Below are 27,154 nucleotides of genomic sequence, written 5' to 3'. Positions count from 1 at the left end.
GAAGACTGGGGTTTCACCATGGTAGCCAGGCTGGTCTCGAACTCTTGACCTCAGGTGATCCACCTGCCTTGATGTCCCAAAGTGCTGGGATTACAGGTGTGAGCCACGGTGCTTGGACCACACCTGCAGAGTCCTGAGGGGAGTGTAACAGTCCTAACTTTTTCTGAAGAAATCAGTGAAGGCTTTGCTATTGAGGCTCTATTGTTTGAGATGCAGTAGAGGCTGTGCAATATTTAGAGTTTTAAAGGAGTGCATTATTGATGACCTAAGGGCAAATTATATATTATCTGGCAGAAGTAATGTTTTCTTATTCATTGCTTCTGTAGCACTTTGCTTATGTGGTCTATTTATAACTCATTCACTTCATACCTCAGTGAGTTGTAGTTAAGCTTGCAATTAATTGACAATTACAGTGGAGTGCAAGCTGCCATTTGTATTTTAATAACACGATTTTTTTGGGGGGCGGGGAGGACAGAGTCTCACTCTGTCGCCAGGCTTCAGTGCAGTGGTATGATCTCAGCTCACTGCAAACTCTGCCTCCTGGGTTCAATCGATTCTCCTGCCTCAGCCTCCCGAGTAGCTGGGACTATAGGCATGCACCACCACCCCCAGCTAATGTTTGTATTTTTAGTGGAGAGGGGGTTTCACCATGTTGGCCAGGATGGTCTTGATCTCTTGACCTCATGATCTACCTGCTTCAGCCTCCCAAAGCGCTGGGATCACAGGAGTGAGCCACCGCACTCGACCAATAACACAATATTTTTAAGCACCTACTATGATCTGTGATAAATCCTCTTATGTGGATAAATTATTCACAGCTCGCGAGTTAGTATTACTATCTCTATTTTACAAAGAAACAGGTGGCAAAATAAAAATTACCTAAGGGTATAAAATAATAAAAACACTTAAGCCATATAACATTAGCAACTATCTCTATTTTTTTTTATCTTGGAGCTACATTAAACAACAATTTTTGTAGTCGAATACATTCAAATGCATGAATAAATTACGTTCCAAGCCACTTACAAATATAAACTAAATTTGGATTACTCTTATTTCTTTCTATTGTGCATAGCAAAAAGCTGAGTAAGCTTTTAATTATCTCTAGAATTTGACATTTGCCTTTGATGTGAAGTATCATCATTTCAAAAACACAAGCTAAAACTGAAGTGGTTTGTTCAGTATAATGAGGTTGGTTTCTTATATAACATTATTAACTTTACGTTCTAAGAAATGAGGACATTTAATAGTGGGTTATAGATTCATGCATCAACAACATTCATCATTACTACCTAAGGCCAGTGCTATGTCTAAAAACCTATATTTAATACAATGTTACACACAATTATGTGTTCAATGAATGTTCAGTGAATCCTTCTTTATGATGCTAATAAATATCGTTTATATAGCTAAAATCGTTTGCAAAGCTAAGGGCAAATCGTTGTTTACTGGAGATACTAATGCCGAACGGAGTGAATACATGAAGCTGTAAATTATATGAAAGCAGGGTGACCTATTATAGCCAGGGTCTCAATTTAATAATATATACCCGTTTAAAAATAGCCTTATTTCCTCCTCTAAAGCTTGGACTCTTTTTTTTTTTTTTTTTTAAGATAAGTTCTCACTTTGTCGCCCAGGCTGGAATGGAGAGGCCCGATCTCAGCTCACTGCAGCCTCGACTGCCCGGGCTCAGAGGATCCCCCCCACCCCAGCCTCTTCAGTAGCTGGGACTATAGGTCTGCATCACGGGGCCGGCTAGTGTTTGTATTTTTTGTAGAGACGGAGTCTCGCTATGTTGCTCAGGCTGGTCTCGAACACCTGGGTTTAAGCGATCCGCCCTCCTGGGCGTCCCAAAGTGCTGAGATTACAAGCAGGAGCCACCGCACCGGCCTGGGCTAAATCTGCTACCAAGTTTACACAAGTTTGTTGAAAGCCTACTGTGTGCCTAATTAAAGATCAAAGTTTGATAAAACAAGGTCCCTGCTCTTACTGAGCACATAGCTTTCTCAGGTTATCAGAAACCACATTTGTAAAATAATCCAGAACGCTGGCGTAAGTAGGTCAGGGTTCCCCGCTTGCAACATTTAGTCCAAACCAGTCAGTTCTAGGAGGCGCGATTTCCCCATCCCCCTCCGTCGCCCAACCTTTGGGTGGGGCCACGCCCAAACGCTCCCTCCCCTCTTCCCGCCGTGCGCAGCAGTGCGCATGCGCCCTCAGGGAGGCGAACAGTGACCCCCGAGGCATTGCCGTCGCGCGGTGCACAGATAAGACGTCGCGCTTGCGCAGGCGCTCGGCGCAGAGGCCTGCGGGAAACCAAGATGGCGCATGGGGGTTCTCCAGGGCGCAGTTGGCACCTTATCAGTATCTAAGCGGAGTGTTTTGGAAGGAGTTAAGGGGCTGTGGCAAACGCCCTCTCCGCCGTCATGGCCCGGCATCGGAATGTTCGAGGCTATAACTACGATGAAGGTAGGAGGCAGGGTCATGCCGGGACGTTCTTTTGCGGTTACAGCTGGGATCCTAGCCCGTTGGCATCTACTTCAATCTGTGAGTTTCTCGTCAGTGGTGCCCTGTCGGAATTGGAAGAGCCCAGTTGGGGAATATTACAGGCCTTCTAGTGCCGCCAAATGCCGTCGTTTTTAAGTCATGATTTCTGCCCTCTGGTGTTGATTTTGTTTGGGGAAGGAGAGGTGCTGAATAGCGTCATATGGGTAGGACATTGGTGAGGTTGGGATCCGGTGATATTTAGGCACGTAAGCATTATCACCTCTTCCATTGTTTCCTCCCATGTCGGGCACTCACGTGCCTGCTTCTAGCTCCTCTCTTTCAGACCCCCTTTGAGAAATGTCCTTGAAACGTTGCTTATTTGTAAAACACAGATTGACTTAATGCTTACAGTCAACAGACCTGTACCTGTGCTAGATTTACACGGTAAATCTTTTCTGTGTGTCCATACATATTTAGTGCAGAACCAGTTTGCGCTAATTTATTTTTCAACAAATTTCAAAGTGGAAACTTAGGAGACAGTAGAAAAGACACATATTAAAAAGGCCCAAATAATGAGTCGATCAGATGATCGTGAAGTTTATACTCAGTTCTTGGCTGGTAATGCTTGATGTAAATGTATTTTGAAATGTAAGTAAACGGCGGTACTAGAAGAAAGAGTGTATGGGAAAGGACTTTTTGATATTAAAAAATAAAAGAAAAATGTCTATATGAATGTTCTGTAGGAGTTAACAGGAGTTAGAATTATTTTTAGAAGGAGCACATCCCTCTTCATGCGGTAGATAACTATAGGCATCACCAAGCATCACATAAACTAAAAATATAAACAAGTATGAACTAATGCAGAAGAAGAATAAAGACCTATGCTTTGCAAAGTGCAGAACATGTAATGCTTAATATGTTGGTGATTGTCGTTGGCACCCCAGTAGATTATTATGGAACATCAGTGTGCTCTAACTAGAGTGAGGGCAGCTGACACCCTGTTCTCCATTTGGAACCTGTGACTTCAGTCCGTCTAGAACATGTGAATTTTCTGGTGGTTACTTTAGAATAGAGGCCCTTTTAAATAAGTATTGCAATGGATGGTGTTGCATGTGGACCATTGTCACCTAAGAAATGACTTTAGACTGAGAGATATTTTTGCAAATATAAAGTACATGAATAGACCTAATTATTATTCGTTTCTTTAATAATTGTTTATAATTTCCTCAACCACCATTAAGTTAGTGCTTAGAGTACTGTTCTAAGCTTTGAGGACTGACGGTAAGATATTTGAGGGTAGTCTAAAAGGAGAAGATTATACCAGTTACAGATTATTAGAGTATGAAAAATGCTACAAAAGGTACTGAGAAAACGCTATGGGAGGGATACACAGATGAGAACACTTAATTCAGAATGGATTGGGGGGAGTCAGCAAGATTTCTATGTGAAGGAATGCTTCATGGAGGAGAGGTGGTTGGCCTCAGGGAGCACCTTGGCTACTTGAGGTCAGGTTGTCATGTTTCTTTGGAACAGTTGGTGACATCATAACCAAGCTGTTCCTGTAACATTAAGGAGGTTCATCCCCTTTTCTTGTTTATAAAAGTTGTACTCATTATCAAGGTCCAGTTTATTTCTCTTCTTCCCAGTTAGGCTTTCTCTTGAATTCTCAGAATAATAATTTAAAAATTCTCTTAAGTAATATAACCTCATTAGAGAGAGTGTGCGTTCTAAAACCTATTGGTTTCTCTACTTAACTCCCACTTTGTTTTTCTCTGTAATTTATATAATACTTTACATGACTGCCTCAGTCACTGATTTAAAAGTCCCAGGAAGGCAAAATCCATACTTTAAGTGGCTGACACAGTGTTCTTTACATGTAGTAAATATTCCATAATTTTGTTGATTGAGGAAACAAACTACGAAGATTGCAGGAAAGAATTCTCTTCATCTTTTTATGTGGTGGCACTTTAGGGTCAATTTCAGCATTGACAAGCTGACTTAGTAAAAAAAGAGTCTCATTATGTTTTTTTTTTAAAGAGACGGGATCACACTTTGTTGGCCAAGCTGCAGTGTGAGTGCAGTGGCATGATCATAGCTCTCTGTAACCTCCAACTCCTGGGCTCAAGCAGTCCTCCTGCCTCAGCCTCCAGAGTAGCTAGGTCTATAGGCATGTGCCCCATGGCTGGTTGATTTTTTTTATTTTAGTAGAGACAGCATCTGGCTGTGTTGCCCAGGCTGGACTCAAATTCCTGGGCCCAAGTGAGATCTTGCCTCCTTGGCTTCCCAAAGTGCTGGAATTATAGGTGTGAGCCACGATGCCTGGCCTGTTGTTGTCTTCAGTATCTGAAAATATTTTGTTTGTGAATGGCCCCTTGTTTATTTTCAAATAAATTTTTATTAACTTGGGATTGTGATCTAATAATTTATTTAATCATATATCTTTTTGCCCAATAGTAGCATTTATCTAATTTTTCTTTGCCGTAAGCATTTGGTCTCAGCCTTTGAGCGTGCTGTTTCTGCTGCATGAATACCCTCAGAAATCAGCTAACTCTATCCTTTGGGATTGGTTTGGATTTTATATTCCTGGGGATCTTTCCCTGGCTACCCCACTCCCAGTTCTAGTTTTGTCGTTCATGTGTGTGTTCCCAAATTGCTCTGTGTTTCTCACGTCAGGCATTTACCACATGGTTTTGTAATTGCCCATTTTCTTGGGTGTATTCCTTGTCAGATTTTAGGTGCAGTGATAACTGGAAATGTGTTCACTGTTATACCACAGTTGTCTCAACTACTCCCTGGCATGGTGTTAGTGTTTGTGAAGTGAAATTTATGTAAATATATTTATGTTCTTTGTGGGTTTTTAGTTGTAATTAGTTTGATTCGTTAATTTATAATAAAACAGATATTAATCTAGTTCCACATGTGTGCCAGGTGGCTAAACCAAGTCTTGCCCTGAAGAAGCTGATAGTCTCATGTAGTGAACAGGCGTAGTACTCTGTAAATTGGGTAAGTGTGCTGGAGGGTAACAGTGGCAGAGGGGCTTACTGCTTTACCCAGAGTGGTCAGGGAAGACTTGTGCAAAGAGGAGACGTTTGAGCTAGAACCTTAGCTAGCAGAAAGAAATGGCCTAGGAAAATCAAGGCAAAGAGCATATCCCAGGAAGCAAGAAAAAAAGGGCAATTAGCCATCAGTGGGTGAGCATAGGGGTTTAGGGTAAGCTGGTTTGTATGGATGCTACTTAGCTTTTCATGAAGAAATACTACTTTTGTGATCTATTGTATACCCCCATGTTAGTGAGTTGTGTGGAAGAGACGTGCTTTGGTTATAGAGGGAACTTGGTAAAAAAAAATGGTTTATTTCAGATTTTTGTCAACACTGGAGAAACTAAGTATTTTTTTTTCTTTTTTCTTTTTTTTTTTTTGAGATGGAGTCTCGCTCTGTCACTCAGGCTGGAGTGCAGTGGCGCGATCTCGGCTCACTGCAACCTCCACCTCCTGGGTTCAAGTGATTCTCCTGCCTCAGACTCCTGAGTAGCTGGGATTTCAGGTGTGCGCCACCACGCCAAGCTAATTTTTGTATTTTTAGTAGAGATGGGGTTTCGCTATGTTGGTCAGGTGGGTCTCAAACTTCTGACCTCATGATCCGCCTACCTCGGCCTCACAAACTGCTGGGATTACAGGCATGAGCCACCGTACCTGACCTCAACTATGTTTTTTATAGGATTATTATCTTTGATCCTATGAGGTGAAAACTTGGGACCTGGGTAACCCAATTAATTTAACAACTGAAGAACTGTATATGTCTTTATAAATATAGTCAGTAGATAACTATTTTGTGGGTGAAATTCTTAGAGTTTTTTTGAAAATAGACATTCTAGATTCCTTAAATTTTGGATAAACAGTTTATTTTGGAGAGGATTCAGATGCTTCCTCACTAGTAACTAAGAATATGAAAAGAACTTGTAAATGAATTTATCTCTTTTGTCTTTATTTTAGATTTTGAAGATGATGATCTCTATGGCCAGTCTGTAGAGGATGATTATTGTATTTCGCCATCAACAGGTGAATTTTAAAAAATAATTTGATTCCTTTGATTTGGTGTTTAAAAACGTAAAGTAAATGGTAGTCGTTCAAGGACTAGAAGTGTTCTGTGAGACTGTAATGTATAACACTTAAAAAGTTAATTATATGTTAATTTTTAAAGGCATATAAAATAATTTCTTTACCTGTGAGTAGAATTTAAACTTGTGATTCTGTTATTTAGTTTTAAATAATATAAAAAAGACTTTGGCTTTTTTTCCCAGCATACTTTGCATCGTGCAGTTAATCTAAATATACTAAAATGGTAATTTAGTCAATAATGAAATTCCGAAGCCTCTAGAGGCAGGCAGCCATTATATCCTCAAGGATCCTTTGAGTGTTAGAAACATGGAAGTCTTATGCATAGACTTTCCTTTATACAGTACTTTAGTTTATCTATTGTTAAACAGTTTGGTAAATAAACCAATACATGTAGTTCAGACTTCTTTTGGAGTCTGATTTGGAGAGGGATTTGGCATTCATATTTCTGTATGATTCCACGTCGGAGCTGTATCTTCTAGATTATCAGCCCAAAGATTTCTTTTCTGCCACCATATAAGGAAAACATTCATATATTCTTCCCAGCAAAGACTGCGTCATTAATCCTGATCCTCCTCTCACTTATTTCCCTAACACTACCCTTGTCTCCAAATTTCAGCCTACTATCTACACAGGTTAAAATGCCCTGCTAAATTTTAGTATGGTATAGGCTGGGTGCTGTGGCTCACGCCTGTAATCCCAGCACTCTGGGAGGCTGAGGCACGTGGATCACCTGAGGTCAGGAGTTCGAGACCAGCCTGGCCAACATGGTGAAACCCCGTCTCTACTAAAAATACAAAAATTAGCCAGGCATGGTGGCGAGTGCCTGTAATCCCAGCTACTCGGGAGACTGAGGCAGGAGAATCACTTGAACCCGGGAGGCGGAGGTTGCAGTGTGCTGAGATCACCCCATTCCAGCCTGGGCAACAAAAGCTAAACTCCATCTCAAAAAATAGAAAAAAAAAATTTACTATGGTATAAAAAGAGGGTATAATAGTATATTTACCTATAGTTGGGTGTAGCATAAATGTAATTTATAAAACTCATTTTTCACAAGTTTAAAGATTTAATAAACATTTCTTTCAGAGCCTTCTGCCATGGTCTGAATGTTTGTGTTTCCCTCAGATTCACATGTTGAAATTCTCACCCCCAAGGTGATGGTATTAGGAGGTGGGGCCCTTGGTAGGTGATTAGGCCGTGAGGGTGGAGCCCTCATAAATGGGATTAGTGCCCTAATAAAAGAGGTCCCAAGGAGAACTCTTGCCCTTCTATCATGTTAGGACACAGCAAGTAGGTGCTATCTGTGGGCCAGAAAGTGGGCCTTCACCGCACACAGGCTGCCTTGATCTTGGACTTCCTAGCCTCTGAACTGTCAGAAATTTCTGTTTGTAAGCTACCTAGTTTATGACATTTTGTTATAGCAGCCTGAATGGACTAAGACATCCTTGTCTTAATTACCTTCTAGTCTGCTGGGCTGTCTTATAAACTGTACCTACTTTCATCCCATTTTTAGCCTCTTCTGACCAAATATGTCCCTTCTGACTTTTATAATTTCTTTTTATTTATAAAGGCATAGATATGCTAGAAGTTGTCTTTATCGTATCTACTCTTACCACCTTTTTCCTGTTAATTGGTTATTCTGAAATGCATCTAGCTCTTTATTTACAGGCCTGCCCTTCTGGTCAAGTACTTTTCTCATTTAGCTTAATCGTGGCCTTTGCTGTTATCTTTTAATGTTTCACTGTTATCAGTCCATATTCTGTTAGGAGATAAAGATTGTACCAGTTATTTTATCAGAAAGTATTTAACATAAAAAGTTGTTAACCAGGTATGATAGAACAAAGAATGCAAAAAGTGCAACCAGGATATCAAGAAGGTAATAAGTTCAGGAAGCACTTTACTGTCCCTAGTTCTTGGGGGAACAAATGGCAAGGTTGAAATCACCTTTTAGAAGCTGGTGGAGGCACCTTGGAACTGTGACTTAGACCTTGAGGAGAGGGTTTTTTGCTGCGTTGCCTCTGAAGTTTTCAAGAGGGACTGTGGGGCCAGGACTCAGACCTCTGGGCAGGGAGGCACTGCATGACTGATGCTGGTGCCTCAGAAAGCCCCTGAATCTTAGAGCTGGGATCCAGCCTTTTAAAGAGGGGATTGCAACCTACTGGCTGGTTGTGTTGTCTGGGGAGTGAAGAGGCAGATTGAAGCTGGTTCTGGGAGTTTTCGAAAAATCGAAAATGGATATTAATTGCAGTTACTGGAAGAAACTGCTTCTGGAAGGTGAAGTGAGTATTGCTGGGGTGATACTGGAACAAGAAGCAAAGGGAGAGGTGCATGTGCCTGCCTTCTCTGGCTTTCCAGTGTCCCTTTAGTATCTCCTTATTGGATGATCCTAAAAGGGAGCTGGGTATCAAAGAAGAAACGTGCTTTGCAGTGACTTCAATCCAGCATCACAAAGCTTAGTAAAGGATGGTAGGTTAGAAGCTGAGAGATGGCTTAATAAGCAGCATTCCTTTATAGCTCCTTATTCAGGGATTCAAAAGAGAAGACATTTTATAGTGATTTAGGAATAAAACAATTTCACATTTTTCTAGGAACCTCTTAGGCATTTGCCCTTTGGGGCTTCTATAATTCAGCATCACAGTTGACTAGGTAACTTAAATATTAGAGGTGACAAAGTGATGTCTGGTAGTGCTATCCTCATCACTCTCATTCTAAGCACATTAGAGAGCATGGCATATTCATAGAACTGAGAAGATGGTATGGTTATATTAGATTTGAGTTAAAAAATCTCTAATACATTGATAATGGATTAAAGGTGGTATATGGGTAGATGTAAGTAGACTCGTTAGGAGAGTGTTATATGTATTTATCTAGAGGAGATGAGGCTATTTAGGACAGTGTTCTCAAAGTGAACCATCAGCATCACTTGAGAGTTTGTTCGAAATGCAATGTTGGGGACTCCACCCAAGAGTCGGAAACTGGGAGTGAGGCATAGCAGATGTTTTAACGAGCCCACTGGGGTATGCTTGTGGTATGCATTGAGAACCATTTGTTTAGGGCAAGAGTGGTAGCATTGGATTTGGAAATACATTCAAGAGAAAATTTACAGGAGTTGAGGTCTACAGGACTTGAAAGTTGGTTGAATATGGCTTTGTGTAAGCATGGAATCTTTCAGATGGGGAATTACTGAAAGACACCTTAATATTGCAGGTTAACATAGTCATTTAGGCTTCTCTGGATAAATGTTATGTTATCTTGAATAATAAACTAACAGCACAGAAAGTCAGACTTTCAAAGGGTGTTTCTCTGAGATTTGCATTTATGGCCTAGCTTTCTTGAGGACAGGGTCAGAGTTTATCCATGTGTCTCTCATAGCTTTTGATGTGGCTCTTACCTGTGGTTTGTATTCAGGACAGTCAGAGTTACTTTTCGAACACACCAGAAGCCAACTGATCTTATCAAAGCAGGAGATAGTTAAATGTTTTTGAGTTTCTTCTGTGACAAACTGATATTTTTAACAAAAGCATGCGACTTTGGATTTTTAAAATTTTCAAATCATTTAAAAATAACAGTAATATCAGATAAGAAACTTAACTTTCCTCTTTAGTGGTATATTTTCCAAGTAATTTTCAATAAAAAATGAATAGTTTTAGAAGAATATTTTCCTTTCTTAAGCAGCTAATGTCATTGAATAGCTGATTATATTCATGGTGTAATGAAGTCTGATAATTGAATGACTTTACCAATTAATTGGAATTTCTCTCTAAAATTCATCAGCATGTGTATATTTTTTTGAATTCTATTAAGCCCAGTTTTCCTGGTCTCACTACGCTGCCTAGGCTTGCCTCAAACTCCTGAGCTCCAGTGATCCTCCTGCGTTGGCCTCCCCAAGTGCCAGGATTATAGGTGTACGCCACGATGCCCAACCTAGGATGGTGATTTTTAAATGTTAACTTTTCTTTCTTTTAGAAAGATTGACTTTGATACTGAGTATTGAACCTATGTCAAAGAGTGGGGGTAGCAAAAAGTTTGTATGTAAAACTTTATTTGAATGGTGATGTATTTTGTTTCAGCGAATATGATTAGAAGTAATCTTTATTTGCTCCATTCTAATTTCAAACCTTTATTGTGTATTTTTTTTTGTAAGAAAAATGTTATTCTAATACATTTATAAATTAGTTTGGTATAAGGAAGCTTGTTTAAAGTCTTGTTCAAATAACTTGCTACAACAGTATGGTGGGTAAAGAAAATAACCCTGACTGAAAGAGTATGAGAAGGCTTCTGGAAGGAGTTGGGATTGAAGCTAGTAAATTTGGGAGTAAGAATGGATTGAATCCCAGCTAGAGGAAACAGTGTTGCTTAAGCAGTGACCTGTAAGTGAGGCTTGTTTCATCAGACTATCAGCATTAATGCACGTGGCAGGAGGAAACAGGGCTAGGAAAGAAAATGGGAGTGAAATTGTGAAAGACAGTTTTTAGTTTTGTGTTTTTAGTGTCGACTTATTGGAGTTTTTTGAGTAAGGGAGCTAGTATTTTGTGCAGATAATCGATCATGGTCCACAAAGTGGCGTATGGGTGTGACAGAAGAAAGGGAAGACTTGTAGGTCACCAGTGTTTCTTAATCTTACCTTGTGATATGAATCTGCTGGGAATAGGTCTTTTTGTTTTTTTCTTTCCTTTGAGACAGAGTCTCATTCTGTATCCTAGGCTGGAGTGCAGTGGCATGATCTCAGCTCACCCCAACCTCCACGTGGCTCCCAGGTTCAAGCAGTTCTCGTGCCTCAGCCTCTCAAGTAGCTGGGATTGCAGGCGCCCGCCACCATGCCTGGCTAATTTTGTATTTTTAGTAGAGATGGGGTTTTGCCATGTTGGCCAGGCTGGTCTTGAACTCCTGACCTCAGGTGATCCACCTGCCTGGGTCTCCCAAAGTGCTGGGATTACAGGCATGAGACACTGTGCCTGGCCGGAATAATTCTTAGGAATACAAATTTCCTGCTTCATTCCAGCACCACTAAATCATAATCTCCAGGGGAAGAAGCCTAGAAAGCTGTATTTTTAATGAATGCCTCATGTGATTTTTATTTTAAGGTGTTTAGGAAACCATTTTAGGAAGTTTCAGGTGTTAGGTTTTGAATTCTTTGCACTTTTATGTTTGTCAAAATGCCTTAAGTTTTGAAAATTATGTGTCCATTTTTTCAGAAAGCACTTCCATCAAAGTTTGTGATTTACAATTTTAGAGAATAGCATTTTGTATTTATCATTTTCTCGTCATTACTTTCTCTCACTCCATTATTTCTTGTATTTGTTGCTTTTGGGGCTCTCAGTACAATTTCAGAGGTTTGGACCGGTCCCCGCCTCAGTCCCCGCCTCACCCACCCACCGTTTGAAAGTAATGGAAAAACCTGCAGTTACTTTTACACCAACCCAGTGTTTCTCCTGGGGGAATTTTCTTACTCTTCCCCCCACCCACCCTTCGCAAATCCAACCATTACTACTTCCAGAATAGTGGCCACAGTATAGGTTTCTGAGTTGGAGTTATGTGTTGGGTGTGTGTGGTGGTACAGGACCAGCCCGACCCCATTGCAGAAAAAATAGCTCCTGGCAGGCAGAGGAGAAGCCTGTACATTGAAAACTTCCTGTTCCCTGTCAGTATTTCCTGACTGAAACTTGTTAAGGGAAACATCTGATTTCATGCCTCACTTAATTTTTTAAGTTGTTTTGGGTTTCTCCCTCCTACTTCATGGGTAGGAGGAGAAGTTGGGGGAAGTATGTTTGTTACTTTTAGACTAAACTGTACACAGTTTATTAAAGCCAGGAAAGCACCAGGGACCAAAGGGCCTCATTTATACCACATTAAATCTAAAATGCTATGAATTGTAAGGTGTATCATTATTTTAAGGACCACTTTAAAACTGAAAGCTATCAGTCTAAGTATTATGTAATGCTCAGATGTCATTTGATTGAAAGACACATCTCTAATTCTGAGATTTGTAATGTGAAAAAAAGTTGTCCTCTTAGAGAATTGATGAAATAGGATGTCTCTTCTGCTATTTAGCCATGCTGACTTTATACCAGTGTTGTTATCTCCTTGCACAAGAGGGGGGAAATAGAGAGATATATGCAACATAACGTGCATTCTTAAAAATCTTTGTGATCTCCAGAATTACATGGGGAAAATAAGATCAGGACAAACCACTCCACCTGTAGAGTACTAACAGAAATAATCATCTTAATAAAAATGCTTGCACATTTGAAAAGATAAATTAATTTCCTATTAAGTATTCCAGTAAATATAGGATTTTACACTTTAAAAAAAATGGTGAAAGGAGATAGGAGATGTAAGAAAGGGTTGAAACTAAAGAGTAATATTGTAAATGCTCACAGACCTTGGAGAGCCAAGCAGTAAAGGCTGCCCAAACAGCGCACATGTCCAAACTGAGCTAAGGGGAAGAATGTGAAGCTATGTGGCATTACAATACAATTATACTTACAGTATAATATTTCTCTGTGGTTGGTGTTATCGGACTTTATATGTGTTGTTATTATGCAGTGATGCAAAACCTTGAAGTATTGGGAGAAAAATTTCATAAACTAAAGCATCCTCAATGTTACACTTTCATAGCCCATTGACATGTTTGTTTTAAGGAAACATGCATTATAATAGAATGGATTGAATTCTGTCAACTGTTCTTTATTAATATTTCTCTTATTCTGTTCTTGTTCAGGATCTCTTCCACCTCTTCAATTTTCCCTATATTCCTACCTCCTTTATTATAATGCTCCAGTCTTCATTGGTTACTTCTGTGCTTCCACAGTGCTTGTTGTCCGGTATTACTCATTTGGCTTTTAAAATAAATTATTAGGTTTTTCTTCTTTGCCTTCCCTCCTAATTTGTAAGGCCATTGACTTTTACAATGAATAGAGAGTGCTTATGCTTTAACCTTCTGAGTATAGGTGTTACACATACACTGCAGCTTTATGTTCTATGCATTATCTATGCATTTTGATGTCTTTTTCTCTACCCCTAGTGTGATTGTATATCTATAAATTTTGAATGTAGCTTCCCTTTAATAAGTAATATCTTCCTGATAACCTATACACAAGTCAATGAACTTAACATGTTTTGTGCTCTTATAGAAAGCTAGATAATACCTCTAATAATACCTTGCCTTGTGAATATCATATCTATATTTCTGTCCTTCTTAACATATTCTTTAATTTTATTCCTTTACAATTGAACACAGTCTCCAGGATTCAGTTCAGTGGCCATCCGGTAGAGCTGAAAGCATTAGTACTTTGGATATGCCTGTGATTTTCTCTTTTGCTCACTTGTATTTCATTTATGATACTCAGGCGTGTATCAGCATTTTGATAATCTGCCTTTCCTTTCCTTGATCAGATATATAAAAATACCCAGTTATATATTGAGTGATGATGTTGACCGTATTGCAGAGTAGCACAGATGTCTGAAAGTTAAAGTTAGGTATATGACCCTAGTTTACAGTGTCAGTGTATGATTGAAAGTGTGTGATTGAAAGCATGAGTTGTTTAAAGATTAAAGTCTGTATTTTCTGTGAACTCTTACATTCAGGCAAAATTAGCACTTCTTGGGAAGTGAAAATTAACTTTGTGTTTTCCTTCCTTTTCTTTTTTGTTTGAGATGGAGTTTTGCTCTTGTCACCCAAACTGGAGTGCAATGGTGCGATCTCGGCTCACTACAACCTCTGCCTCCTGGGTTCAAGAGGTTCCGCTGCCTCATCCTCCTGAGTAGCTGGGATTACAGGCGCCCACTACCACGCCCAGCTAATTTTTATATTTTTAGTAGAGATGGGGTTTCACTGTATTTGCCAGGCTGGTCTCGAACTCCTCACCTCAGGTGATCCATCCGCCTCAGCCTCCCAAAGTGCTGGGATTACAGGGGTGAGCCACCGCTCCTGGCCACCATGTGTTTTCTTAATTATGTAAATTAGAGGTTTGATATTTGGTTTGAAATACTTGTATCGAAGAGAAAATTTCAGAGAACACAGAATAGTATACAAAGAAGAGATAATAGGAAAGGTAGATTTTGGAAGCCATGGAGAAAGTAGGCTGAGTGGAATGGTTTCAGAGATTAGGGCAGAGAAGGAAGAAGATTATAAGAGATTAATAAGTGTAAGCACATTCGAGTAGGATTTTGGGTATATGTTTTGGTACGATATTGTTTTTGTTTTCTTCCCTTATTTTGAAATGTGGGTAACTATAGATGATTGATTAGAATTTTTAATTTTTACTTTAACGTTTGTAAAAAAAGTTAATAGGAAATGACTATACCATAGCATTCTTTGGTCATTTTATATTCTAGCTGCTCAGTTTATTTATTCACGGCGTGACAAACCTTCTGTTGAGCCTGTAGAAGAATATGATTATGAAGATCTGAAAGAATCTTCCAATTCTGTTTCGAACCATCAGCTCAGTGGATTTGATCAAGGTATAGCAAAAAGTAGTGCATCTGTTATCTGAAAATGATTAATAACCGAACACACCAGAATTTATCAGTTTTGTTGTGAGTGTTTATAACAGTGACTATGAACAGTAATGATGTAAACATATCTGTCCTATTCAAGGACAATTTATGTTTTATTAAGTATGTTTTGTGAGGAGTGTATTTAACTGTATGATTGAAAAATTGTATGGCTGTTGTTTAGTAACTGGAATTTTAATTGAACTGTCCCATTTAAAATTTTTTTCCATTGGAGAGAAACTCCAGTGATTTGTTAAGAAGACCTTTTTGAGACGATTTAATTGTTTGATAAGCTGTATGTGGAGCTTATGATTAGAATACATAAACTCCTTTACTTACAAAGATGTTAAGTTCAAAAGGTTTGAAAAAAACCAGTTGAAGTCTAAAGTGACACTGGATAAGTGTACTCAGGATTTACATCCGTGTGAATTAAGTTTCAAAATAGAACTTGGTAATGTCATTGGTTCTGAGTTTTTGCATATTTTCAACTCTCTTAAACATTTTAATGAAGATATTTATATTTTGGCTTTCTTCTTTTATAAATAAGTTCCAAACATGACATGGCTTCAAACATCACTCAAGCCATAGATTTGATAGCAGAACTAAAATGGCCAGGTAAAACAATAATGCCATTTGTTGATAGCACAGGGATTTGATCTTTCTCTGGAGTGTGGCTTTGTTCTATAATTTTCTTTTTTGAGACAAGAGTTTCGCTTTGTCGGCCAGGCTGGAGTGCAGTGGCGCAGTCTTGGCTCACTGCAGCCTCTGCCTCCCAGTTTAAAGGGATTCTCTTGCCTCAGCCTCCTGAGTGGCTGGGATTGTGGGTGCCTGCCACCACAGATGGGTAATTTTTGTATTTTTAGTAGAGATGGGGTTTCACCATGTTGGCCGGGCTGGTCTCGGTCTCCTGACTTCAAGTGATCCACCCGCCTCAGCCTCCCAAAGGGCTGGGATTACAGGCGTGAGCCACTGTGCTTGGCATGATTGTTTTTACATTGAAAATTTATAATAATTTTAAAACAGAGGAATTTTATGAATCTGGGAGTTGATCTTTGAATTAATCAATAAAATATATACCAGCTGCTAACCAACTCAAGAAAAATGGAGAGAAAGCATGAATATACAAAAGTAGAAAGCAGAAAGGGAAACAACAGATAAAGAAGAAATAAAAGGAATTTACCAACTCTGAAAATATGTTGGAAAATCTGGATAAAAGTCTGTAGCTGTTGTATGCACTCACTTTATAATTGTATTTTTAAAGAGTATTATTGTTAAGATTGTAAGGAGAGAAGATACGAATAGGATGGAAGTTCTGTCCTGCTATGCCTCAGTGGACAATGATTAAGGAGTTAGGAAATTCAGAGTTATTTTTGAGAAGGAAAGTTAATCATTCCAACCTGACTTATATGTAAGTAATGACAGTAATAATGATCGTAGCTGATTTTTGCTAATACTCTCTAGGTACTTTCTATGTACTGTTCAGGTGTTAGCATCTTTAATCTTCGCAACAACTTTATGAAGTAGGACAGTTGCCCTCATTTTACAAGAGAGGAAAAATGAGACACTGAGAAGTAACTTGCCTGAGATTGTACCTGCTAGTAAGTGGCATTAGGATATGAACCAAACTAGCCTAACTCTATAACCTCTACTTAAAATTCATAACCAGCCTGACCCACATGGAAAAACCCTGTTTCTACTAAAAATACAAAATTGCCCGGGTGTGGTGGCACATGGCTGTCATCCCAGCTATTCGGGAGGCTGAGGCAGGAGAATCACTTGAACCTGGGAGATGGAGGCTGCTGTGAGCTGAGATCATGCCATTGCACTCCAGCCTGGACAATAAGAGCGAAACTCTATCTCAAAAAAAAAAAAAAAAAAAAGGATGCCCTAATGCTAGCTATACTAAGTATTTTGTTACAGTTTCAATAATTGATGTTATTTATCAAAGAGATAGTATTATCCCAGTATAGCTTATTAGCCTTTAAAAGTTAATCTTAGATTGAAGCAAAGCAGAATTGCCCAAATATTTCAGGAATGTATTGTTAATAATTAAGGGGCCAATGAAATAAGTATCAAATACCTTTTTTTTTTTTTTTTTTTAAAAAGAAAGAGTATTGCCAGTAGATTACTTGTTAAGCATATGAGCATGTACAATTAAATATAAGTTGCATTCTGTGAAATGGTTTTGTGGAATAGGGAGTTTGAAAACCTCTATTCTGTTTTGGTTATTGCTGATTTAGTAGTGCTGTGATTTTCAATCTTATCTTTATTAAGTTAGAATTTGTCTGATATATCTAGCTCATAGACTTATTATGGGGATTACAAAAGAAATATATATATAAAAGTATTGTGAAACTTGGCAAGTGCTATACAAAAATATAAAGGAATATATCATAGATTTTTATTCATTGGCCCCTAGTTACCTGGTACTGTTTTAGGTTCTAGGGATACAAAGCCTCTCTTCTCTTACAGATTTTACATCATTAATAAGTATTATTAATAATTTTAATACTGTCATCAGAAAATTAAAATTTATAAACAGCTGAGATAATTCCAGACTTAAATTTTTTTATTTTAAAAGTGAATGCTGGCTGGGTGTGGCGGCTCACGCTGGTAATCCCAGCACTTTGGCAAGCTGAGGCAGGTGGAAACCTGAGATCAGGAGTTTGAGAACAGCCTGGGCAACATGGTGAAACCCATCTCTACTAAAAATGGAAAAATCACCCGGGTGTGGTGGCGGGCATCCGTAATCCCAGCTACTCAGGAGGCTGAGGTGGGAGAATTGCTTGAACCTGGGAGACAGAGGTTGCAGTGAGCTGAGATCATGCCACTGTGTTCCAACCTGGGCAACAGAGTGAGACTCTGTCTCAAAAAAAAAAAAAAAGCCTATCCTCCCCTTAACTTCCTGGACTTTCTTGTTTTTATGGCATTTTTATATTAGGTTATCTTGCCGTTTTTTTAAAGAGTCATTAAGGATTATTTTAGTTAGCTGGGAAGAACTGAAGTTAGCCAAAAAGGAAACAAGGTAGCAGCTTGAGAAATATAAGAAATATACTTTGTGAGTAACTGGGTTCACTAACAAATTAGAAATAGTTCCACACTCACCCCTTCCTTTCTGTACATGCGAAAAATGATCAATGCAGATACCATCATCATTGGTGACTGAAAATAGATATTAATGTATACTGTGCAGTGTACACTTTTTAAAATTATTATTATTATACTTTAAGTTCTACGGTATATGTGCACAACGTGTAGGTTTGTTACATATGTATACTTGTGCCATGTTGGTGTGTTGCAACCATGAACTCGTCGGCACCCATCAACTCGTCATTTACATCAGGTATAACTCCCAATGCCATCCCTCCCCGCTCCCCCCTCCCCATAATAGGCCCTGGTGTGTGTGTAATGTTCCCTTTCCCGAGTCCAAGTGATCTGTAATGTACACTTTTTAGAAACATTTAGTCACTATTATTCAGGAGACATTTTATTATAGTGATTTTTAAATTAACGAAATCGTTCCTCTGATAAGGGAAGATAGGTATATTGTAGATAAAAATGTGATCATTAGAAATAATTTTTGCCAAAGAGAAAGGAGAGTTGAATATTCTAGTACAGCTGTAAATTTTAAAATCAGTTTTGAAGATTAAAAGTTCTTTCATGGCGCCATTTAGTATAGCTTTTGACCATTGTTGTCTTTTCTAGCTCGTCTTTATTCGTGCCTTGATCACATGAGAGAGGTACTTGGAGATGCTGTGCCAGATGAAATATTAATTGAAGCAGTTCTGAAGAACAAGTTTGATGTGCAGAAGGCTTTGTCAGGGGTTCTGGAACAAGATAGAGTGCAGAATTTGAAGGACAAGAATGAGGGAACAGTATCTACAAGAAAGATGGCAAAAGGTATGCCTTTACTTGTTCTTTTTCACTTGTTTTACATAGTTAATGCCTAAAGAGAGACTTTCATTTGCTTGAGCTTTTAAGAAAATACTTAATTTGCTTGAGCTATTAAGAAAATCTTGCATGTTATTGTTAACTTTTGATTATCAGTTGATCTTCTAGTTGTGAATTTTTAGGATGAGTACTGAGTTTCCTTTCTTCTGTTGTACCCTGTTTTTGTGGTTATTTTACTACTTGATTTTTTTGGTTTGTTTATTTGTTTGTTTTTTGAGACAGAGTCTCACTCTGTCACCCAGGCTGGAGTGCAGTGGCATGATCTTGCTCACAGCAGCCTCCTACCTCCTGGGTTCAAGTGATTGTCCTTCCTTAGCCTCCCAAGTAACTGGGATTACAGGTGCATGCCACCGTGCCTGACTTATTTATTTTTTCTTTGTGTTTTTATTAGAGATGGGATTTCACCATGTTGGCCAGGCTGTTCTTGAACTCCTGGCCTCAAGGGATCCGCCCGCCTCGGCCTCCTGAAGTTCTTGGATTACAGGCGTGAGCCACTGCACCCGGCCTCACTACTTGATTTTATAACTAACAACATAGTGGAAATAAAATTAGATAAGACAAGACATCTTTTTCTTCTTGTTAGTAGCTTACAGAACTTTTCAATTGTTATTTTTTTAAACTCTAGTGAAATAGGAAAAGGAAATTAACAGCCAGCTAATTAATGTTAAAAAAATCCCTTTATGCTTTTATTATGTATACTTTTTAAAATTTAAATATAATTAGGTATAAGTATCATAATTATACTACTTTGCATTTTATAGCCAGAGATTTAATTTTAAATTTGTAAAATTTGGGGTGAAATTTGGAATTCAGTGGACGTAAGAGCGGAACTGAGGTGGTAGCATTATGTTAATTGGCATGCTATCTCTCAGTACGAGTATGGCCATTTGTTTACTTATGTCAGTGTTTATTGTAACCTTTGGGCTAAATTTTTCTACAACAAAGCTGCGTACAGCCTGTTACGATGAAATAAGAGTGTTTTCCGGGGATGCTGGGCCCGCAGATGGGCACTTTTAACTGGCTGTGATGGGAATGAATCTGTAATATTCATCTTGTATTGATAGTGTATCCCAGATTATGGTAGAAATTACTGGGAGTTATTTGTTTGCTTATTTGTTTCTAATACATTAAAATATAGAATAAAATGAACCTAGTTTCTTTTGTTTTTTTAAAGAAGTTTTTGAATTTGAGACAATCCTGACTATAATTTAATTATGGTTAAAACCTCACATTATTAAATTCATGAAAATTAGAACATTGACTGACTTACATTGTATTTATCAGTGAATAGAGTATAAAGAGTACTTTAAATTGTTAAAGGAAGGTAATACTCCCTTATTGGTTTTTAGAGTATTCATGTTAAGTAATGATCAAGTATCACTTTATTCATGTCATAATCAAAAGAAGCATTTAGTAATTAAATGCCTCATTTCATGTTTCCTTTTGGTTGCTGTGACTGTCTTCTGCGTGTATCAACCTATTCATCTGAAAATTAATGGCTCTTGTAAGGTAAGGAGTCTTATTTTCTTCTTCTGAAGTTTCAGCTGATAATGTTCAAAGTTCTTATCCTCAGTCAGCAAATCATTTGGATTATAGTTGCAAACCCTTTGATTTGTCTAGCTCAGTAGGAAAATATGGATTATCTCATAATTCTTCAGTTCCAAGTCACTATTTACTCCATAGAAGAAAGAAACTTGACAGACTTAAAAGTGAAAAGAAACTAGAATCATGTAAGTTAACAAAAGAACTTTCACTAGCTAACCTAATTCATGATATGTCAAGAGATTCCTGTGAAAGTCAGCCATCAGTCAGATTATCATCTACAGAGAGTCTGGAAAGTCTACTGTCAAAGAACGTAGATGCTGATTTGTTGAGACTTCATGCATCTGAATGTGTTTCCAAAGATGATTCTGCATTGAAAGAAATGCCAGATTTAAAGCCCGTAATCATAAAGAGCACAACACCGAATAATTCTTTATATATTCAAAATAATTCGCTATGTGATTTTCAAAACATTCCAGTACGGGACAGTTTAGGAAGTTCAAATAATCATTTGTACTTAACTAGCTCATTGGAAAATATGACTGTTGATCATTTAAATGCTAGTAAAGAAACTGAAGTTGGAAGTGTTTCTTTAGTTGAACAAAGTGCCGAGAATTATATTTTAAAAAATGATAATTTGCAGTTTTCTCAGTGTGAAAGTCCATCCCTCACTGAACTATTTCAGGAACACAAAGAAAACAATATAAGCCAGTGCTTTACTTTATCTGACCTTTATGACCAGTCATCTGCCAGTTTCACAGATCTAAGTTTGGGATCCTTTCCTCTGTCACAATTAGCAAATCGCTGTCAGTCTTCACCCGGAATATCAGAATTAACAGGATCTCTCTCGTCATTGGCATTTCATAAAGCTTCTCCCACAAGAGACCTTGAGAATTTGTCACTTTCTGAATTGATTGCAGAAACAATTGATGTAGACAACTCTCAGATTAGGAAAGAGTCCTTTGAGGTCAGTTTATCTGAAGTGAGGTCTCCTGGAATAGATTCAAATATTGATCTTAGTGTCCTTATAAAAAACCCAGATTTTGTTCCAAAGCCTATAGTAGACCAATCCATTGGTCCATCATCACGAACTAAAGTTCTAAATTCAAAGCTAGGGAAGAATTCCAATCTTGCTAAGGATAATAAAAAAAACAATAAAGGCTCTCTGACCAGGAAACCACCTTTTTCTCTCTCTTGGACCAAGGCCCTTGCTGCTAGACCTTCAGCTTTTGCCTCAACACTGTGTCTTCGTTACCCACTGAAAAGCTGCAAGCGACGCACCCTTGACCTCTATAAGACTTTTCTTTATAGTAGACAAGTTCAAGATGTAAAGGACAAAGAAATAAGTCCTCTTGTAGCGATAACACCATTTGACTTCAAATCAGCATCACCTGATGACATTGTAAAAGCTAATCAAAAAAAAGCATTTACTAGAGAATAGTAACAAAAGAAACACTTGATTGCTGTTGTAGAGCTTTTTATTTTTAATTAAAGTCTTCAGAGGATCACTTTATATTATGGGATTCAAATTGTGATTTTTATGAAAATTGTCCTAGGTCAGTTGATTAGTTGATACTTATTTTTGCACTGAATTTTTTTTAAACTATGCCTTCTTTCAGTGATAACTGGCTTTATTTAAGTTGGTAACCTATACTGAGTATATGTTTACAAAGTGGATATGGAAACTTGATGTTGTGAAATCAGACCTCAGATATTTTTGTTTGAAGCATTCAACTTTCTATGTTTTTTATGACAAAGTATTTTTTTCTATGAAATATTTTTGTGCTTTGTTCTTAAACGAAAATGCCAGCATTTGGGATTATTATAGTTTAGTGTGAAGATTATTCTTATGTGGCACAGCATAGCTGAGACGTTATATTTTAAAATATGATATAATTCCTAGTTTCATTATTTTTCTGTAGATAAATACTAAAATTTTTCTATTAGAAAAATCTTAAAATTCCTGACTTTTGAGAGTACTGTGGAGATTGTTAAAATACATTTTTGATAATAATAAACTGAAAATCTTTTAAGGGACCATGTAAATATAGAAGTTGGATTAATATGTGAATTATTTTTATACATTTTTAAAAACCATTTGTCCTAAATATACACTTTAAAATAAATGTATAAAAAGTGTTTTCAGGTATGGTTGCATGTTCTTTGAATGAAGAATTTTACTAGATGTCTTTAGCTGCTGCTGCTGCTGCTGCTTCTGCTTCTGCTGCTGCTTCTTCTGCTTCTGCTGCTGCTTCTGCTGCTGCTTCTGCTGCTGCTTCTGCTTCTGCTGCTTCTTCATTATTATTATTATTTCTTCTTCTTTGTTTTTATTATTATTTTATTTTATTTTATTTTTTTGAGACAGAGTCTTGCTCTGTCATCCAGGCTGGAGTGCAGTGGTGCGATCTTACTGCAAGCTCCGCCTCTGGGGTCACGCCATTCTCCTGCCTCAGCCTCCCGAGTAGCTGGGATTACAGGCGTCCGCCACTACGCCCGGCTACTTTTTTTTTTTTTTAATTTAAAAAAAAATTTTTTTTTTTTAGTAGAGACAGGATTTCACCGTGTTAGCCAGGATGGTCTCCACCATCTCCTGACCTCGTGATCCGCCTGCCTCGGGCTCCCAAAGTGCTGGGATTACAGGTGTGAGCCTCCGCGCCCGGCCTGTTCTTATTTTTTTAAGATGGAGTCTTTCTCTGTCGCTAGGCTGGAGTGCAGTGACAGTGACACTCACTGCAGCCTCCGCCTCCTGGGTTCAAGCGATTCTCCTGACTCAGCCTCCTGAGTAGCTGGGACTACAGACGTGTGTCACCATGCCCAGTTAATTTTTGTATTTTTAGTAGAGACGGGGTTTCACCATGTTGGCTAGGATGGTCTTGATCTCTTGACCTTGTGATCACCCCCTCATCCTCCCAAAGTGCTGGGATCATAGGCATGAGCCACTGTGCCCAGCCTGACTTGTTCTTTTCAGTAAGTAATGGAATGTGGAGTTTTCCTTTTTGCTACTGACAGCTGTGTGCCCCACAGTGACAAAGTTTCAGCAATGGGGGATCAATAAAAGCTTTTCTAATCATTCAGAACACAGACACTGAGGCTTCACTCCATATATGCTGAAGCAGTCTCTGAGGAATGGCACTTGGGAATGTGTATTTTCAAAATTATTCCCCAAAATGTATATTTCTGTTTGAGAATCATTGCCTTAAAGGGAGAAATCAGTAGAATGGACTTATTAATGCCAAGAATAACATCTGACTGACCTGAATGAATAATTTCTAGAAATAAGGAATACCAAGGAAAAATGCTACTTAGGAATTATAGCTTTTTGCATAAAATGATGGAGATATTATTAGTATTCCTTGCAAAAATATAATACAGTAGTATCTAAAATGTTATTTTATTTTTTTGAGACGGAGTCTCACTGTGTTCCCCAGCCTGGAGTGCAGTGGCATGATCTCGGCTCACTGCAACCTACGCCTCTCAGATTCAAGTGATTCTCCTGTCTCAGCCCCCCGAGTAGCTGGGATTACAGGTGCATGTCACCATGCCTGGCTAGTTTTTGTATTTTTAGTAGAGATGGGGTTTCACCACATTGGCCAGGCTGATCTCTAACTCCTGACCTCAGGTGATTCGCCCACCTCGGCCTCCCGAGGTGCTGGGATTACAAGCATGAACCACCACGCCTGGCCAAATATTTTTTTTAATGAAAATAAAAAGGTTGATCTTTTCCCAGTAAATATTTTTTCTCTGGCAGCTACTTTACTGTACATTTGATAATTTTTTGTGTTACTTTTGTTTCTGTTTATTTTCAGAATGACATTCCAAAATTTTAATCTCTGTGTGATGTTTTTCAGTATTTCGATGGGAAAAGTTAAGATGGCATTATGTCTTTTTTTTTTTTTTTTTTAAACCAAACACTTCTTGATTTCTTGTGATGTCTTCAGGTTTTTGTTTTTTAATTGAATATATCAGTGCACCATAATACTAATGGTTAGGAGATCATTTAAATCACAAGCTATATTTTGTGATTGATTTTAAAATTTTAATTATCCCAATGGTTGAGATTGTTTTTCTAGTCTTGAATCTTGGTCAAACATTTTAGTAACTTTGAATTAGTGTGTGACTGAACTAGATGTCTATATTGGCAGTCTTCAATTTAGGAGTGAATTAATTATAAGAGTTTGTTTGTAACTGATGATAATTATTGATAGGTTAAGTGCTGCACAGGTGGTCCACATTGCACATGAATCCCCAAATACTTACGTAATCTATACTGTAGTTGAATAGCAGCACTATTGTGTTACCTTCTTTTATAACAAAGTAATTTTCAAGTGGAAATGCAGTACTTCTAAAGCCATATAGTAGACCTTGTCGGTTGAACTAGGTCTCCATTTGTTGGCTGATTAGGGTTGTAACTACCAGGTATGAGATTCTTTTGGTGGGGAAAAAAATTATATATTATAGGGTGGTAAGAGATGGCAACGATATCTTAAATAGGTTTCCAGGCTTCCTATTTTCCTTGGCTTGGCTACTGGTCTGTCAGGCATGTACACGACAAGTACTTCGCTGTTGACTAAGGGAATGTCACAGTCTCTGAGATTGCAGAGGTGGAACTGAGCAGACCTTTCCACCTTCCACCCTTGGCCATTGGTCCTTGGTAAAAAGCCAAGTGTCTGCTTGTTCATGAATATGCTCCTTGTGATTGTTGGCACTAAGTGTATATTCTGTAGCAGCTGCTGTTTATTGACTGCTGTCTTAGTAGCTCAGGTATGCTAGGTGTTTTAGTTTACTTTACTTTCCAGTTCAGCTATAAATTTTAAGAGGCAAAGCTGTTTTTATTTGCTTTATGATCAAGGGCATTAATAATTTACTTTAGGAATATAAATAATATTGTAATTATATTCTAAATGATATAAAATACATTAAAAACAATTTTTGCTCTTCACTCTTTTTGGTTTCTTAAAAGATTTGATGTTGTTCATGGATGGATGTTTTGTCCTTTTGCATTTTAAAGTCTTTAGTTGGCTCTTTTGGATATGATTCTTCTAACAATAAATTGCCAAGAACCAGGGTTTCATTTCTGTACAGAGCACTTTTTAAAACTTTTCCTTTTTAAAACCTTTCCTAGTTACTAAACTGGCATTTTAACCTCTTTTTCTCCTTTTAGCTTTGAATCTGTCTTTCTTAAACTTGCCTTTTACACTTTTTCTTCTCATATGTAATGATAACTATAGTCAGTGTTTTATATTTAGTTTTTAGTATTCAGTGGGGGGTCATGTAACTAATTGTCATACCAGGGATAAAACTAATAAGGTGCTCATTTTTTGTAAGTAAAAGAAACCACTGAAGATAAAATACAGTTAAAGATAAGAATAATGAGTTCTCTTATGATTATTTCCCTTTTTAAATTGACCCTGAATCTATATGTGGACCATTGCAAATAAACAAGTATACATTGTATGTTGAGAAAGAACTGTGTATCAACATGTTTTCTCTTTTATGTTCATGCAGGTATATATTTGGTTATAAAGTCAATTTTATAATAGTTCAGAAATTATTTTATATGTAAACAGTAGATTATACATAAATAATGTGGACTAGACAGGGAGGGATTAATATGAATTTCTATACTCGTTTTCCTTTACCTATATATTTATAATGACATAAAGCTCAGTTTATGCAGTTACACAATTTTAATTTTTAGATTGTAAAAAATTTGTCACATTTTGAGTTTGTATATATTTTGTAAAAGCTACACTGAAAGAAATTAAAATTCTGAGATTTTCCTAAATCAAGTGTAAAAACATGCAATCTATCCATTAGGATTTTCTATATAAACTTGATATTTCTGAATGATCTTTTAATCATTTATGCTGAAAGTACTGTTTTATTTCTATAAACAAATTAAAAAACAAACTACCTGTTTGTGAAAATTTTCTTTTAAGATATTTGGCATTTAGAATTCTTGCTTTCCATGGGGTAAAATTTTATATATTCTTTTTACTATTTAGGACTCACCTAGAAATACTATATAAGTATAGGTTGTGATGAATATTGGCGATGTAATTGCAGAGATGACAGTGGAAGGCAAAGGAAATGATGAGCTGGGCATGGTGGTGGCATGCACCTGTAGTCCGAGCTGTTTGGAAGGCTGAGGCAGGAGGATTGCCACTTGAGCCCAGAAGTTCAAGTTCAGCCTGGGCAGTGTGGTGAGACCCTGTCTCAAAAAAAAAAAAGAAGTGATAAAATGCGTATTTATTTCTGAAATTGGCAGGCCTGATATCTACTGGATGCGTGAAGAAAAGCGTTTTAGATGAAAGATATAACCCAAGATGAACAAAGATAGTATTCTTACGTCAAAGGGGAGGGGGGTATATGCACACTTCAGCACATGATTATCTTTATTACGGTGTGGCATATTATACCCTTCAAAGCTGACATCTTTGTCTTCCTCATCTAAGGTGCCACCTTCTCTTCTGTTTCCCGTCTTTGTTATTACTATCACCATCTAGTTAACCAAAACCAGGAACCTAGTATCATCCTTGGTTCATCTCTCTTCACCTGCTACTCAT

At 37.8% G+C, this 27,154-nt stretch overlaps 1 protein-coding gene across 4 annotated transcripts in view; it reads left to right on the top strand.

The window, feature by feature from the left end:
• The first annotated feature begins 2,215 nt into the window (after nucleotides 1-2,215).
• Nucleotides 2,216-27,154, top strand: part of HBS1L (HBS1 like translational GTPase) — a 93,010-nt gene continuing 68,071 nt past the window's right edge. For 2 of the 4 annotated variants that reach the window (XM_025382710.1, XM_025382713.1), the window contains exons 1-4: nucleotides 2,216-2,466; nucleotides 6,477-6,542; nucleotides 14,937-15,062; nucleotides 18,801-18,995. In XM_025382710.1, the coding sequence (XP_025238495.1) occupies nucleotides 2,424-2,466; nucleotides 6,477-6,542; nucleotides 14,937-15,062; nucleotides 18,801-18,995 (430 nt within the window). In that variant the 5' untranslated portion in view covers nucleotides 2,216-2,423. Of the gene's footprint in view, nucleotides 2,467-6,476; nucleotides 6,543-14,936; nucleotides 15,063-18,800; nucleotides 18,996-20,560; nucleotides 22,728-27,154 lie in introns of those variants that run through there. The other 2 variants (XM_025382712.1, XM_025382711.1) reach the window with 2 other exon arrangements.

The sequence above is a fragment of the Theropithecus gelada genome, chromosome 4 (genome assembly GCF_003255815.1).
Source record: "Theropithecus gelada isolate Dixy chromosome 4, Tgel_1.0, whole genome shotgun sequence".
Taxonomy (NCBI): domain Eukaryota; kingdom Metazoa; phylum Chordata; class Mammalia; order Primates; family Cercopithecidae; genus Theropithecus; species Theropithecus gelada.
Note: the sequence above shows the minus strand (reverse complement) of the source record. Positions and strands in the feature narration are given on the sequence as shown.